General features: G+C 66.0%; 1 protein-coding gene across 3 annotated transcripts in view; it reads right to left on the bottom strand.

The window, feature by feature from the left end:
* Positions 1–15990, bottom strand: part of AHDC1 (AT-hook DNA binding motif containing 1) — a 64395-nt gene extending 48405 nt beyond the window's left edge. Inside the window, exon 1 of one of the 3 annotated variants that reach the window (XM_090056741.1) lies at positions 14933–15990. In XM_090056741.1, coding sequence (XP_089912867.1) covers positions 14933–15854 — 922 coding nt within the window. In that variant the 5' untranslated portion in view covers positions 15855–15990. Of the gene's footprint in view, positions 1–10702; positions 10857–11236; positions 11376–14932 lie in introns of those variants that run through there. The other 2 variants (XM_090056746.1, XM_090056744.1) reach the window with 2 other exon arrangements.
* Positions 15991–16260: the final 270 nt, after the last annotated feature.

Here is a 16260-nt window from a genome sequence, read left to right as displayed (position 1 = left end):
GGAAGGGGAGAGGGGCTAGACACCAGCCTGCAGGAAAAGCAGGTTTGGTGGGAGATTAAAGGTACAGCAGGGGCAGGGGCAGGGGGTGGGGAGGCTTCTCTGAAACACCTGGGGCCAGGCTGGGCACATGCACCAGCACAGTACTGCCTTCCCCTTGCACTCATCAGCCGCTGCACCCCTTGCAGCACCCATCAGTCTCTCCTCTGCTAGCTCACGGTGGGTGGGGAGACACGCACTGCTCCCCCTGCCCCCGCCTGCTCCCAGCCCAACCCCCCGGGGGAAAATGCACCGGATACACCTGTGTGCGGGGCAGGGAGGGGGGCATCAACCCATGCCCTCCAGGCTAGGGTACCCCAGCACGCCTGGCATGGCCTAGCTGTGCAGAGCAATGCCACAGCCACAGGCCTGGCGGGGGCTGCAAGCCCCAGCGCGCGCCTGCTCTGGTCTGCTTGGCTGCCGAGACACGCCGGCATCTCCTGACTGTCTCCAGACCCTCGCGCTCTTGGCCGTGAGCCTCCTCCGCGCCTTTGTCTGCACACTAAAAAGGACCTGCGCCTGGCTCCAAGGGGGACTGGAGAGCTGCACAACCCTGAGCGGCTGGCAGTGCCCGGAGCCAGCTCCCCACTCCACGTCCCAAAGGGACGGGGCCACTGCTAGCAAGTGGCGGAGATCTCCCTTGGGCCAAGCCGACTCCAGCAGCGGGGCGCAGGCAGAGACCCCCCCACCTCCGGGCCAAAGCCCCGTGTGCCCGGAGGGGGAGGGAGGACCGGATGCAGGCAATGAGTCAGAGGCAGAGTAGCAGGTGGCAGTGCAGAGGCGCAGCTGATTGCTCCTGGCGCTGCCCGCCTGCTGGGGGGGCGGCCTCCCGCCTGCCTGGGAGACAGGTCCAGGGCTGGAGCTGCGCGGGCGAGTCCGTCCAGGGGGGTTGGGAGGAACCTGAAGCTACAACCCCACTTTCCTGGGGCCAATGTGGGCATGGCGGGTGGCAACATGTGTGCCACGAGTCCAGAGATGCACCAGGGTCCCCACACTATGATAGGCCGACCACATCCGAACCCACCAGCTGGTGGGGAGAAGAGGGTGCTAGCAAGAGGGCTGCACAGAGCAAGCTCACTGCCCGGGGGGTTCTTGGCGTCAGGGCCTGTGTGCTGAATACAGACCCCCCAGGCCCTCTCCTACCAGCCAGCCTCCCTGTACACCCCTGCCCTCCAAGGACAGCCGAGGCTGGGGGGGCACTGCCAGCCCCGCTGCAGAGCAAACCCGCTGGCTCCTCAGCAAGCAGCAGGGATGTGCTCACATGCAAAGGGCCACGAGCGCCAGGCAAGCTAACACCAAGGTGCAGAGGCACAGCTGCAAGGAGGAGGCTTCTCCCTGGACATGTAACACCACGGGAGGCGTGCCCGGGTGGTTTGGGAGGGAAGCCACGAGGCAGGCTAAGCCTGGAGGCACCTTGTGAGAGCAGGGCACGTGCTGCCAGGGAACTGGGCCCGGGGTCGCCCTTGGGGCCGAGGGACCCCAGCCGAGTGTGGTGCAGCTTGTCGCCATTCGTTAGCATTGCCGGCAGGGGGGTGAAGGAGTCCGATATCCTTCCGCTCCCTCCAGAGCAGCATCTGATGGGAGTGGGAGAGACAGATGGATGGGGGGGGCACAGAGGGAGGAAGGAAGCGGGTGGGAGGGGGGAGGGGGATCTGATCTGAGCCCCTAGGTCCTCCTTGACAACCCCCTTCCCCTTAACAGCGCTGGTGTCCCCTGACCCCTCCAGCACCCACGTGCAGGCACATAGACGTCACTCATCCTCCCCTTGAGAGGTGGGGAAACTGAGGCATGGTGCTCCAGGCCAGCCTTTTTGCACATGGCAAAGCCGAAGCCCTCACCCAAGGCAAGGGGCTGGTTTCCATTAATGCTGCGGCAGGGACGCTGCTGCTTCCCACCCCAGTGGGCACGACGGGGACCTAGTCCTCGCCTGGAGCGGCCCTGGTGCCTGCAGGCACTTGGCAGCTGGCCCAAGCCCTCGGAGGAAGCAGTTGCATTGGAACAGCCGTTCTCACTGCTGGGCGCCGAGCACCCGGCCCCCCAGGTGGGCGACACCTGGATGGGCCAAAGCTTCATGCACGGACCTCAGCGAACACGGACAGGACCTCCCAGCACCTCGGCGGGGACCAGCGAGGAGTCTCCAACCCTTCCCAATAGCCCAGGTCTTCCCAGGCAGAGCCACCTTCCTTCCCGGGGGACTCCTGCGGGAGGTGGCTTCCTACAAACTGGACCCGGGTTCAACCCCCTTCCCACGGAGAAATAGAGGAATTGCAGGGGGTGGGGGAAACTAAGGCATCGAGTGGGGATGACTCAAGCACAGCTCCCTGCAGGCTGCCCTCTTCCCCACGCCCCCGTGCACCCCAGCAGGTGTGGAGAGAAGGGGCCTGTGGGGAGGGGGGTGCATTTTGCAGCCAGGCAGGCAGAAGGGAAGAGGCTCTGGAGCCTCATCAGGTGCGTGCGTGAGAGAGGAAATCAGGCGACTGCAGGAGAGCTGCTGGCAGGGAGTCTCTGCTCCATCTTCCCGCAGGTTTCAGGCTGTTAGACAACTGGGCCAGAAGGCCTGAGAGCAATCAGCACAGTGCCGCCGCGGCCGCCAGCGGCTGGGGTCGCAGCCATGGGGCAGCCAGGCACCCACGGGATGGAGAGGGCCAGGTGCGGAGATGCCTGGGGGCTGCCAGTGCCCCGCGTGCACCAGGGCAGTCATGCACAAGACCCCTCTGGGACACAAGCAGCCTTGCACGGGGGCCACGTCTGCACCCTCGTGCACCAGAGCAGGGGCAGCTCCGACCCCGAAGAACCATCACCCCGAAGGGACCCTGGTGACCCGGGACCCTGGTGGGGTGGAAGCGGTGGGCTGGCCCCTTCATTAACCTCTTCCTGCCAAGTCCAGGTGCAACCCCCTCCCGCAGGAAGGCAGCTCTGCAATTCCAAGCACAGCTCTGGGATTTCTGCTTTCCAATCAAGCCTCTTGCCGTGTGGGGCTGAGCTGCTCGTTAGCGGCCGCTCATTAAGCGCCCTCCAGGACGAGGAAGGTACCCGGGGCACCTGCACCTCCGCCTCTAATGAGCTCCATTACGGTCCTGTCGCCCCGAGACACAAACGAGGGGGCAGAGGGTCCTCTCCGCCACTGATGCCGGAGCGCCACGAGCCCGCGGGGGGGCAGCGGGAACCAGGGGCGAGACACGGGCAGGCTGGGAAACAAGCGCCCCCCAGGCCCTCCACAGTGCCCGGCCCCTCCTTTGGGGGCAGGGGGCTCTACCAGAGGGCCTGGGTCAAGGCAGTGAGGGAAAAGCTCTCAGGAAAGGGAGGGCCCCTGCGAATTGACTCATCGTGGCAACTGCAGGGAGGCGGGGAGGCAGCTGCTGCTGGAGGAACGCCCTTGCCTCACCGCAAAGGCAGCCCACGCCCCCGCACCTCGGCCCGGTGCCCGCACCGGCCGGCCCCGGGACCCACGGGGCACAGGACAGGCCCGACTCCGAACCCCTCACCCCAGCGCGGGGGTCTACCCCCCTGCAAGCAGCACGGCACACCCAGTCACAAGCCTATCCGGGCACGCCAGCCAGGGTATCGGGCAGCCGGAAAGGTGCCAAGCCGGGTCCCGGACTGCTCCGGTGCCGGAGGCCGGACGCCGGCTCAGCGGAGCTGTGGGGCACGTCGCCGACTGCAGCCCTCGACGGCGGGTGGGGACACACGTGTGACACGGGGGCTTGCGCCTGTGACCCATGGGCAAGGCCGGGACGCAGGCGGCTCGCTGCAACGTCCGGAAGCGGCTGGGAGCGCGCGGCCTGCGGCTGTGTCCAGGAAGCTCTTTCCCATGCCGATAGCCCTCAGGGGGTCACCCCAAATCCTCAGGCTCTCAGGTGAGCCCTGGGTGGCTTTCTTGCTGCCCTCACCCCTGGAAACCCAGCCGTGCTCTTTCTGCTCCCCGAAAGGTGCGGGTGCAGCTGCTGGTCTCCCAGGTGCTAGATTTCGGGGTGGCTCTGGGGGTCCCGGAGGGGCAAGGGGGCTTGCCCAGGGTTGTCCTGCACTGCACCGTGGCGCTGGGCCTAGGACCCAGGTGTCCTGGCACCCGGCTCCGTAGCTACCTGACGGCACCTCCTTCCTGGGAAAGAAAGAAAACGGAGGAGTCCTGCTCCGACAGGCAGACCACGAGCCACGTTGCACCCCACGCATCTTTCCACCCTGCTCAGGAAAGAAACACCCCCTCCATGCAGGCATACACACTTCCATGCCTGCATGCACGAGCCCTGGCGCTTCTTGCCGGGGGCCCCGGGGCCCGTGGGCCTGGCCGGTGCCCACGGAGCCACGGCCCTCCCGCCCGGCGCCCCCAACCTCCGACCCTGGACCAGGCGGGCCCCAGCGCTCGTTAATGTTTACTCAGGTTAGTTGAGTGAGCCGGCAGGGTTGCCATGGCAACCTTTCACGCTGTGATCCACCACCGGCGACTCAGCCACGAGGAGGAGCGGGGACGGCGCGATGGCCCCCGCGGTGCGTGGGTGTCACCTTGGAGACTCCGCGGGCTGCGCCAGGAATAGTTTGATCAGCGCCCTCCCCACCGCGCGCTGGTTTGGGGGGCGGCCGCAGGCAGGGCACCAGGCTCCTGGGACCTGCGTCGGGGAGGGGCGCCAGGCTTTATGCCCAGCCGGGGGTGGGTGGCATCTAGAGGCTGCCGCCAAGGACTCCTGGGTTCCTAAACCCTCTCGACCCCGCGGCTGGGGCTCCGGCCCCGTGTCCCCACCACCCATGTCGCTGCCCCCACCGCGGCCGTGAGACTCGCAGCGGCTGGGGTGAGAGGCACCCAGCTGCCCCGAGCTACACGGCCCCTGCCCTCCCCCCCGCCAGCGCGCTGGCCACCCTAGCCCCCCGGTTCGAGTTGCACGGCTCTGCCCGCCGCTCCCCCCTCCCCGGCCTGCAGGCTCCTTCGATCCAACTGTCTGTGCAGCTCCCTGCCAACACGCCTCTCTGCTGCATTATTTATAAAACAGAGGAGCAGAGGGCTAGGCAACAGCTGCAGAGCACTCCACGGAGGGCAGCCCTGCCCTGCTCCCCCGAGCCACGCCGCCACGGGCATGTGTCACCGCCTGCGCGGGGGGAAGGGCTGCCCAGCGCCCGCCGCCTCGAGGGCACGCCTGTGTCCGGCCAGGCGCCCGGCTCCCCCGGAGCCCCCCGTGGGTCGGTACCGCCACGGGCCACAGGTCCCGCGGCTCCATGAGATCATCGGTTATTGTGCGGCTCGCATGAGCTGGGGCCCGGCGTGTGCAGGCTTCCAGGACACGCCTCCCTCTCTCCCGTGGTGCCAATCACCCGGCCACGGTGCCCCACGTCCCGGGCACGCGTGGGGAGTGGGGGGGGACCGTGCCATAGGAGAGGCCTTTCCCTGGAAGCCCAGAAACCTCTTTGCAAGCAGAGATCACCTGGGAAGGGCTCCTGGGAAGGGCTCGGGGAGATTCCCACCCAGGCACTGGGGTGGGAAGCAGGGAGTTCCCTCTGGGGCGGACAGGCGGGTGCAAAACCAGCCCAGCCCAGGAGCTCCTGCGTGCTTTGTAGGAGCAGGGGTGGGGGGGAGGCTGCTTGCTATTGCAGACAGGTCTGCCTTGAAGGCCTGGCAGGATGGGCTGCCTCCTCCCCCAACCACACCCCCCTCCAGCAGCCCCACCGCTGGGGAAGGCCGTGCTCGGGCTTTAATTTTTTATTATTAATTTCACATCCACCTCGAGCGCTGCCTTCGCTTCCCCGGCTTGGCCCCTGCCCCCACTCCCCCCTTGTTCTGCTGAAGATCCGTACCGGCTGAAGCCGCGCCGGGCTGCCGATAGGATTAATTCTGCATGACTGCCCATCTCCACAGGGGTGTCTAAGACCCTCCGGCCTGCAGCAATCTTTAAAATTCCTCCAGCCCAACTTAATTCCCTCTTCCTGCAGCGCTGGCGCATCTGCTGCAGTCAGACACGGAGAGCCAGGAGCACCCAGAGGAAGGGCAGGTCCCAGCCTGCACCCCTGCACGTGGGGGGGGGGGTGTCCCAGTCACATCGGGCCCCCCTGCCAGGCAGGAGCTGCCCCCAGGGGTCTGGGGTCCTGACTCCAGATGTGCATGTAGGTACATGGGAATGCGGCACAACGTGCACGCCCAGCCCAGCCTGCAAGAAAACCCCGTCAGACCCTGTCCTGGCCAAAGCATGACATTTAAATAAATTAATAATAGTAATAATAATAATAGTCTTGTTTCTAAAGTCGGGTGCCCCACTTTGAGGCATCCTACCCGTGGGGTTTGGGTGTTGCCAGCAGAAGAGGGGGAACTTTGCAAGTAGAGCTTGACTCCCAAATGGCATGAATCCCAGAGCTGGGGCTTTAAAGGAAATGGGGCAGGGGGAAAAGGTTGTGAAGGCAGAGCCAGGCTGGGCCGAAGCCGAAGCTCATGACTCAGACGGACACCCGCCACGGATCGGGGCAGACTGTGCCACGTTCTGCCGGCGGGCCACGACCCTGCAGGCGTGCGAGGTGGTCCTGCCACTCAAAGCAGCCATGAAACCAGGGCCAGGATTGCTCCAAACGCCAGGGATGAGGGTGCTATGGGGTCGAATGCTGCCCTGTTGCTTTCGGCTGGCGCTGTCCTGCCCTGGGAGGCGGGTTTTTGCTGGGTGAGTGCTGACACCACAGACATTCGGAGCAAGGTGTGAGGAGTGGGAGGCACCCCAGGCTGCCTCAGGGGGAGCAGAAGTGCTGGGGTGCCCTTCACCAACTCGGGTGTCCCCAGGCCATGTCAGCCCAGAGGATGGGGTCCCCATTAAGACACGGCTTTGCTCGACGAGCTAGCAGCCCTGGGCCAGGCATCACATGAAACACTTGTGAACGTGAACGGGGCAGGACATGGTGCCACGCCGGTCTGTGCCCTCGACCGGTGGGTTTAAGCCCGCTCGGGCTCCCGGCTCTGCCCCATCCTGGCTCAACAGTGGCCCTCAGCTCCTGTGTCCACTGCACCTCCACCCAGCAGCTCCATGGCCCAGGGCCTCCTGGTTCCTCTGGCACCGAGGCGACCGGGATGTCACGCAAGCGACGGCCACAGCCCCAATTTCAAGCCTGGCTTGCCCCTAGTCCAGCGAGCGACCTGAGGACTCTGGACTCCCGTCTCCCTGCCTGGCCCTGGGCAAACCCCTTCACCTCTGCAGCTCACGTCCGGCACAGACCGCGGTCCCTCAACGGCTTGCACGGAGTGTGCAAGAGGGGGCATAGGGCGAGGGGGGGGTGGGGGCTTTGCACATGAGGTCCCAGCAGTGCGGACGTGAGCTGAGCCGCCTCCGCCACTCGTCCTTCTGCTGTGGCAGGGCTGCTGAGAGCCAGGGCTGGGAGGAAAGAGGAGGCAGCTGCGTGTGTGTGCTCGCTCGCTCACTCTCTCTCTGTGGTGCACACCCGCGCGCACGCGCTCGCCCCCGCCCTGCTGGAATTCCCAGCGTGCACTGCAGCAGCTGAGGAAGGGAACATTTCCTCGCACTTTGAAGGCTCCGAATCCAGCGCGAGGAGGAGTCTAGCCTTGGGGCAAAGCTAACCTTCCGGGAGGGGGCAGGGAGAAGATGCCCCCCTCTTCCTCCTCCTCTTCCTCCCAGCCACAGCCCACTCTCCGGCACAGCCAGCACACAAGAAAAAGCCCCCGCACGCCTGCCCGAGGGACATCCCCCTCCGCCACTTGCCCCCATTCGCTGGCAGGCAGGAGTGGAGCTGCGACTCCATGCATTTAAATCACTTATATCTTTACTTTCTCCTGCGCTGGCTGCGAGATGGGACTTTTCTTCCCCCCACCCCCCGCATTCGTAATTAGGGGGTGGAACAGATGGCAGAGGGTTCGTTTAAAGTAGTGCATCCATTAAAATAACCTTCACTGTCGGGGAGCACGCTGATGGGGGCTGGCGACCCGGCTTTGTTCTGTGGGTATGGAAGTCAGCCCCGGGTGGATGCTACGATCCGGCCCACCACGCCCCCCGAGCTGCCCGGGCCCACCCCAAGGTCCCGGGAGTGCCTGCGCCCATGGCTTTCCCAACACCAGCCTGGGGACAAAGGTCCTGAGCCAGCCCGGCACAGGACAACTGTGGATCATGCTCCCCACGTGCAGCGAGACCCTGGGGTGCACGGTGCCATGGGGAAAGGATCCCCAGGGGACCCCAGTCCAGCCCCAGAGCCAGCCAAGCACGCGCTCCAAGAGACAACCAGGCGGTGGGTAGCAGGGCTGGGCCCTGAAGCATCTGGATGCTTGCTGGCGGCAATCAGGAGTGACTCCAGATTCACCCTCTCCCACCTCTTCCCACAGGACTTGGTCCAACACTCGCCATGCTGCTCCCCTCTCACAAAGGCCCCACGTGCAGGTAATGCCCCAGCTGGCAGCACCTCCAGCCCCAGCGCACGGATAAAAAGCCATCTGGAGACACTGCGGCGGCTCGGACAGACCCGGGGCAGCAGAGGCGGCTCCCCTCCGCCCCAGGGCCCCACGCCGGGACTCGGGACCGCTCACGTGAGGCACGGCCGGCCAGCGGCAGCAGCAGCCGCCTCTCCTGTTTCAGCCCCGCTCCCAGGAGAGCCAGGAGGCTTTGTTCAGGAACCGGAGAGCAGAGCAGGCCGGAGCGAGCGGACGGCCCCTGCCAGCGCTTGTGTTTCACTCCCCTGGAATGCCGGGCGGGGGGAAGGGGTCTGAGCACACGGGACGCTTGCCCATCTCGGAGGGGAGCTGCCTGGCAGCCAGCCTGCATCTGGCAGGGGTGGCTGTGGGAAGGGGAGCCCAGGGAGCTTGCATGTGCCTGCGGGGGCTGGGTTTGTGCGCGCGCGCAGGCACACATGTGCATTCCCCAGAGGTGTGACCATGCACACGCATGCAGGCCCATGTGCTGGCAGTCTCTGGAGCACTGTGTGTGCAACAGCATTTCACCCCCCTGCGCCTATTTGGGAAGAGAGTGGCACCAGGGTGGCTTGCTTCTCCTCTCCTGCATCTGGGAGAGGCCTGGCAAGGAGGGCAGAGGGGTCCCTGCCCCTGCAAGCGGCTGGGAACAGGGGTGCAAAGTTGCCAGCCTGGGGGGCAGGAGGGGAAGGAGCAGCACTGAAATCCCAACCCCCATGTCCATGTTCAGATCCTGAGTGCGCTGCCTGTAGGGCATCCCTGCTTTTGAAGCAGCAGAGGCAGGAGGAAGGAGGGCAGGATGAGAACGAGCTTTGCAGGCTGTTCTCCTCTCCTCCCGAATGGCTGGGGCCAGGCATGGAGGCTGCAGAGCACAGCTCCTGTCCCCAGGGATCAGGGATTCAGCCCCTCGCTTGTCACGTGCCAGCCGTGCCCTGGCCCCCTCACCCACTCAGGCGCAGGCCTGGATACCAAGTGGATGCCCTTCATCTCAGGAGGGAGGAGGACCAAGGCGAGGCAGTGTCCTCAAGACAGGTGGGAGGCTGCTCCTTTGCAGCTCGTGCCAGGCCGCAGGGACCCAGCGATGCCCCCATGGAGCAGGCTAAGAGCTGACCCCTCCCTGCCTGCCTCCCCTTGGCTCTCCTCTCCATCAGCTGTGGTGCACACATGCGCATACCGGGCCCAGGGGACAGCCAGCGCCAAGAGGCCCCCGGAGCCAGGCCTTTCCATGCCAGTGCCTCCTCCAGCACCCCCAGGATCTAGCCAGCTCCAGCTGGTCTCTGGCGCTTGCCCTGCCCACACTTGCATATGCCATGCAGGCCCTGCTCCCACTACGCATGGGCAAGAAAGCACGGACGAAGCCCCGCTGCCCCACCACCACCCAGGGCAGGCGCCTTCCCCCCCTCTGGGAGCCCAGAGATACCCCGACCCGAGCTGCCCGGAGCTGGGGCAGGACGGGGGTTCAGGTCCCCACAGCCCCCCTGCATCCCTGGAGCCACGCGGAGCCAGAGCACTCACAGGACAGAGCCAGCACGAACATCCCACCCGTGCAGCGCTGCCAGCCAGGGGCAAAACGGGTGATGGGGGCACCGTGCTGGCCGCAGGGGGGCAGGGACAGGGTGGGTTTGAGAGGTAAGTAGCTAGGAGACTGAGGCCCAGGCGCTGACCTTGGGGCTGGGAGCAGAAGGCCGGGGTCACATTACAGCCCGGGCATGCTGCCATCCATCTGCAAATGCAGGCCTCTGCCCTGCTGTGGAAAGCCCCCGGGTCTCCCCTCCCCCTGCAGTCGCCGGCCTGCCATCAGAGCAAGGGAAGAAACCCCTTGAGACTGTGGATAAGCAGGGTGAAATGGCGGCCCAGGGGTTAGGGCACTGCCCTGGCTCTTGGGAGACTCCCGGACAAGACCCTCCACCTCCCTGCGTCCCAGCTCCCTGCCCATCAGGGTGGCTGTGCCCAGGGCCACTGTAGGGACAAATGCATCGCAGCCCACGGGTGCCCAGCTCTCCTGCCTCAGCACAACCTGTTGCCAGGGTTTGGCCCCTCTTTCTGGGGTCTCCCTGCTAGCACCCTGATGCCGCCAGAGCACAGCCAGCTGTCCCCTGGGCCTGCGCCTGTCCTCGGCTGGTGCCATCTGGATTCTTGGCTCCGCATCTCACTCCTGCGCCCAGACGTAGCCCAGCCCCGCTCACTCCTCCCCAGCCCTCTCCGTGTGCCAGGCTCCCCGGCCTCCTTCGGCACCCACAGCCCAATGCCCGGCTCCTGTACTGGGGGCACTGGGACCCTCCAGTGACTCACGGTTTGCTGCTGCTTATGGAGCCGGAGGGATCCTCCTACACGTGCCAAGAGCCTCTCAGATCCACCGCCAAGGGGAGGGAGCCCGAGGGGAAATGCCCCCACTCAGAGTAGCAGGACCACCACCCGGAGAGAGGGCTGAGCCTCTCCTGGAAGACGGACGCAGCCCGTCCGGAGGGGCAGGGAAGCCCAGCCCCATCCCTCGGAGGGGGGCTGGGAAGGAAGACAATGGCTCCTCTGTTCCAGTCTCTAAGGCCACAGGCCCCAAGCCCACGGACTTCCCGTGCCGCTGGCCTGCCTCGCAAACACCTCTCTGCTCAGCGCCGTCCACTGTCACCTCCAGGGCTCCGGCCCCGCATTCCTGCCCTCCCGCCGAGCGCCCCGCTCGCATTGTTTTCCCACAGGTCCTGACCGGCTGCCTTCCTACCTAGGACTGGCCGGAAAGCAGGAACCAGCCAGCGCCACGGGGAGCTTCCCCCCGCCCGGGGTTTCGGTCCGGCTCCTGGCCCTCCTCTGAGCCCCGTCTCAGCGCCTTACCCTCTGGTCGCTCCGGATGATTTCCCCCCCCTCGCTGAGCAGACCCCTCCGGCTCCCGCGGGTGAAGATTCGGGCGCAGGCTGTGTTCGCCCGGAGGTTTTGAGGCCCTGACTCTGCAAAGGCTCAGGCGGATCCAGATGCTGCAGTCAGCTGGGAGTTAAGCCCGCGCCTAGAGCAGGGGAGCCGCCAGGCTTGCCTTGTCCCTCCGTTATCATCCGGGGAGGGTGGGCGTCTCTGGAGCACCCATGCACATGCTTGCAGAGGATCCCCCACCTCCTCTCCATGTGCATGACAACGCGCGAATCCCGGCTCCGGCTCCTGCGTTGGAGCCTGCCCCTCTCTCTGCAGGGTGGGCTGGGACTTCTCTCCCTCTCCCTCCCCAGAGAGCTTCGCGCCTGCCAGTTCTTGCTAACATCTCCCCGCCACCCTGGCCTGGCCTGTGCGGCACCTACGCTGCCCACCTGGGCTGGCAGCCCCAGCTGCCTGGGAGGGGGCTTGGCTCTGCCCTTGAAGCCGGGCTGCTTTCCCTCTCCGAGCGCATCCCACGCACCTGGCCACGTCTCGCCCCCTCCCAGCACCAGCGGCGTGACCGCGGGCAGCTGGGGGGTAGGAACGGGCAGGAGGGAGACACCACCCTACCCTCCTCTCCCCGGCTGAGGGGGACACGCTTTTGTTGCGGCCAGCTGGCATGCACGCATCCTGCAAGCTCTAACAGGTGCTCCCCGGGGGCAGCCTTCCTGCCCGGGCAGGTAACAGGCCCCAACGGGCAGCCTGTTTGAAAGCACGCCTGGCCCCCCCTCCGAAATCCGGCTTCCCCTCAGCTGGGGGGGGGGGGGGTGAGCCATTTAATTGGCTCCCTGAGGAATTGCTCAGCACCCAGGGACCCTTCTCGTGCCCAGTGCGTCGGGGCCTTGATGACTCTGTCGCAGCAAGGGGCGCGTTCTCCCCACAAACCGTCCGCTCCCTGTGCACCCAGGACCCCGTGTCCAGGCGGGGCAGCGGTTCCCATGGAGGAGTCTGTGGTTCAGACTTCCCCCACGGAGGCAGGGCTCTTCCCTCCCCACCCCCAGCTCCAGGCTCAGCCCGCATGCTCCGCGTACCTCACTCAAGGCAGCACCCCTCTCCTTGCACACAGGCCACGTTTTCTGCTCCTCAAGGGTGGCAAGGGTATGCTCCCCTCTGCCCCAGCCGGGCCCTGAATGCAGCACAATAAACTCCAGGCCATTTCACGTCACAGCACCAGATAACGCCCTCGCCCCACTACGATCCCTTGCAACCGTGAGACATCACGTTAAAAACTCAGAGGGCACCTGCGGGAGATCATGTTGGCTTCCCTCTGGTATTCGCAAAGAGTAAATAAAACCCGGCCACGGTGCTCGAGCCATCTTTTACTGCGAAAATAAACACCTCCACCAATGCCCCCCAGCCAGGGAAGGGATGTCCTGTGGGCAACGCAACGCCCTAGCGTCTTGGGGGTAGAAAGGGCATGGGGGTTAGCTCAATGCACAAGGAGGAAGAGGCAACGGCACCGCGCCATCGTGTGAAGAAATGAAGGTGCTGCCTTGGCCCATGCCGGCATGCACAAGGACATGGCGTGGCAGGCCGTGGCACGCCAGTCCACACACTGGTAACATGCCCACGTGCATGTCCACGTGCACACGCAGCAAAGGTGCCGTGGCATGCAGCACAAGGCATTTCCACATACACACCAGGAAGACCACGTGTGCCACGCCAGGCAGTGTGCCCCCACCACAGTGTGCACAGGTGTTCGAGTGAGCAACGCTGGCGTTCACATCTAGGGAGGGGAGATGGGGCATCACAGAGAGCAGGGGGTCACGCCAGCCTGCGCCATGCGTGGCCAGAGAACGCCTCGTGGGCGCAATTTGTCACCCCTCTGCTGTGGATGCGATCGCACGAGGGAACGTGCCCCCATGGGCACCAGGACGACACACTCTCAATTGCCCCTCACGTGGCCAGTCGCTCACACGTCCCAAAGCCCAGGTCCGGAGCATGCCCGCAGAAGCAGGGGTTTAGGCCCCTTTGCACCATGCTGGCCACAAGAGAAATGCTCCCCTCCCTCCAGAAGCCCAAGTTATTAGCAGGCCTGTCAGCATGGCGGGATCTCTGCCTGGCACTTATTCCCACCAGGGGAAGATATATAGATATAATATACACGCTACACGAACCTTCACTGGGCCTAACCACGTGCGCAACCTCCATCGCCTGCGCGGCGGCACAGAGCAGGCCCTGGTCCCCTCTGCCTTACCCCGGGTGTAAATCAGGACCATGCTCTGCCTCCCAGAGACATGGCCTGTAAGAGTCGGCGTGAGGGGCCAATGCAACCGGGATGCTGGACCTGGCGCACTGCGACGGGCTCCGATTTCCCAAAAGCGGACGCACAGCGCTTCGTGAAGACCGAGGTCCCTTTATAGGGTCTCCTGTTGCCCCCAAGATGGAAGCACCCCACATTACCGCTTGGCTGCACGGGGGAGCCCACATCAGACCACAGACTAGGGAACAGGGCCAGGTCTCCGGTGCAGGGGGTGCATCAGACAGGGTCCCCCCTCCCGCAGCACAACCAAGCTGCAGGCCCAGAGGCGGGAAACAGCCCCCCCACAGCTGCCCTGTTTGCCAAGCGCTGGTTTCTAGCACTCGGGAGACTAGCAGGAGCATTGCAAGGCTCTGTTTCCACTCGGCTGACACACTATTTATAGAAGCCTACAATTCTCCCAGAGCTTTCCTCGGGATCTCAACAGAAATAGCTTGCCCCAGGCCCCTCTGCTTCCGAGGAGGAGGAGGAGACGGCCAGGGTGCACGCGCTGCCCAAGCGCCCCTTCGGGCCACCTCTCCCCCGCAACCCGGTGCCAGCGCCGCCCTGGCGTCGACTGGGGCTGATCCGGTCACGGACGCCAGGGGCAGGCGGTGGCTGCTCTGCTGGGAAAATTAACAAAAAATAATAATCGGGGGGAAAAAAAAAAAATCAATGGAGCGGGGGTGCTCCGAGATCGGGTCCCGTGGCCGCCGGCGGCGCCCACAAAGCTACACCCATGAGGGCTCGGGCCTATGCAGAGCAGAATTCGGCCTCCAGCTCTTTCCACCCCCCCCGAACAAATTCCAGAGATCAGCAGGAAAGACCGCGGTGAGCAGACACCCCAGGGTGGAGCAGGGAGGGAGGAGGATGAGAAGACCCCCGCCCCGGCGTGCCCAAGGCGAGCGCCCGGGCTGGCGGGAACGGGCACCGCGTCCCACCGGCCCCCGTGACACCTTCGAGGCACCCCCGCGACAAAGGTCTGCCGGACCCGAGCATCGCCCCGAAAACCGCCCGCGGGGGAAGGTGCGCGCGAGGCAGGCGCGGCAGGCGAGGAGGGCGGCCTGACAGCTGTCACTCCCCCGGGGACCGGCCGTGCCCCGAGCAAGCGTCCCGCAGCACCCCGGCGAGCGCCACCCCGCTCCGGTGCCGCAGGCGAGGGGGAGGGAGGAGGGAAGCAAGCAGGGACCCCCCACTCCGCCCGGGGCTGTTGCAGGGGTGGCGGGGGGAGGGAGCCGGGAAGGAGGGGTGCCTTTTTTTGTGATTTTTTTCCTTGCAAATCCCTCCCCCCCCCCCCAAAAAAAAAAGGAAGAAAAGAAAGCGCGGTGTGGCACTGCCGGGGCTGCGGGCGCCACAGACAAAGGGCCGCTCGGCCGGACCGGACTCACCGTGCGGCGGCGGCGGCTGGCGGGGCCCGTCGGCGGCGTCGGGGCGCGGCTGGTCGGGCTGCGGCGCGGGGGAGCCGGGCCCGTCGGGGCCCTTGAGGGACAGCATGCCGCGGCCCCGCTCACATCCCGCCCGGCCGGCGCACAAAGGGGAGCGGGCGGCGGGCGGGCGGGCGGCGGGCTGCGCTCGCCGAGGGGTGGGGAGAGGAAATGAAGACACCCGGCCGCCGCCTCCGCCTCCGCCTCCGCCTCCGCCTCCTCCGCCGGTGCCGCCCGGCCCAGCCCCGCCGCTTCCCTCCGCCTGACAGCGGCGGGAGCGGCCTCCGGAGCCCCGGGGAGACGGCGGGCGCGGGGCATCATGGGGCTTGTAGTCCGCGCCGCCGGCTCCCGGCCGCCGCCGCGCCCGCGGCCCGCACCGCCCCCTGCCGGCGCCGCCCGGCCCGCCTGCGCGCGGGGCGAGGGGCTGGGGCGCCCCGGGGAGGCGGCCGGGGGCTCGCTGCGCGCTGCCCCGGGCCCGGCCCGGCCGGGAAGCAGAGCGGCGGCAGGAGGTGCCCTTCCGGGGGCACGGCCTGGGCTTGGAGGGCGGGCTGGGGCGCTGGCGGGTGCCCGGGGCAAGGGGCAGCTGGAAGGCCGGCCGGCGTGAGCCTGGCCTGGCCTGGCCTGGCCTGGCGGGCAGCCCGCGCCCTGCTGCTGCCCGGCCTGGGTCACGACCGAGCTCCCGCCCGTGTCTCGGGACCCGGGGAAAGCAGCACGGCCTGGGGCCTCCGGCGGCCTGCCGGCCTTGGAGACACCTGTCTGGGCCTCCCGGCCTTGGCGCGAGGTGCTGCGCGCCCACACAGTACGGGCCAACCCCATCCCCTAAGCAGGAAGGGCAGGCAGCAGGTGGGAGGGAAGCATGCTCCGAGAAGACAAGCGACTTGCCCATGCCCACGTGGTAAGTCAGTGGCAGAGCCTGGAACAGCCCCCGGGCACCCCTGCACCACGCTGCCTCCGCCTCTCCGAGGCTTCCCCTCCACGGATCTCCAAGCGCCGCTGGCTTCCCGGAGGCTCGCGGAGACGATCCAATTAAAACACGTAATTTGACTGAGGTTTGTTATGACATTTCATTTCCACGAGTGATGAGCGAAGGGTTAACTCCAGGGGATTGCGAAGATCCTGGCATGTTAATCGCACGTGACTCATCCCTGAAATAAGGCAGGGGTGCGAGACGGAGAGGAAAACTTTGCACCTGGAAATATCAGCCCCCTCCCCGCCTACCTAGGGTCAACGGCGTTTAATTCACACCGAGCCATCAGCACACAAGCAGGACCAAATCCTACTTGCACACGCAC

Source organism: Crocodylus siamensis, chromosome 7 (assembly GCF_052110815.1).
Source record: "Crocodylus siamensis isolate JL-2025a chromosome 7, ASM5211081v1, whole genome shotgun sequence".
NCBI lineage: Eukaryota > Metazoa > Chordata > Crocodylia > Crocodylidae > Crocodylus > Crocodylus siamensis.
The sequence above is the reverse complement of the archived record's forward strand: the minus strand, read 5'-3'. Positions and strand labels throughout refer to the sequence as shown.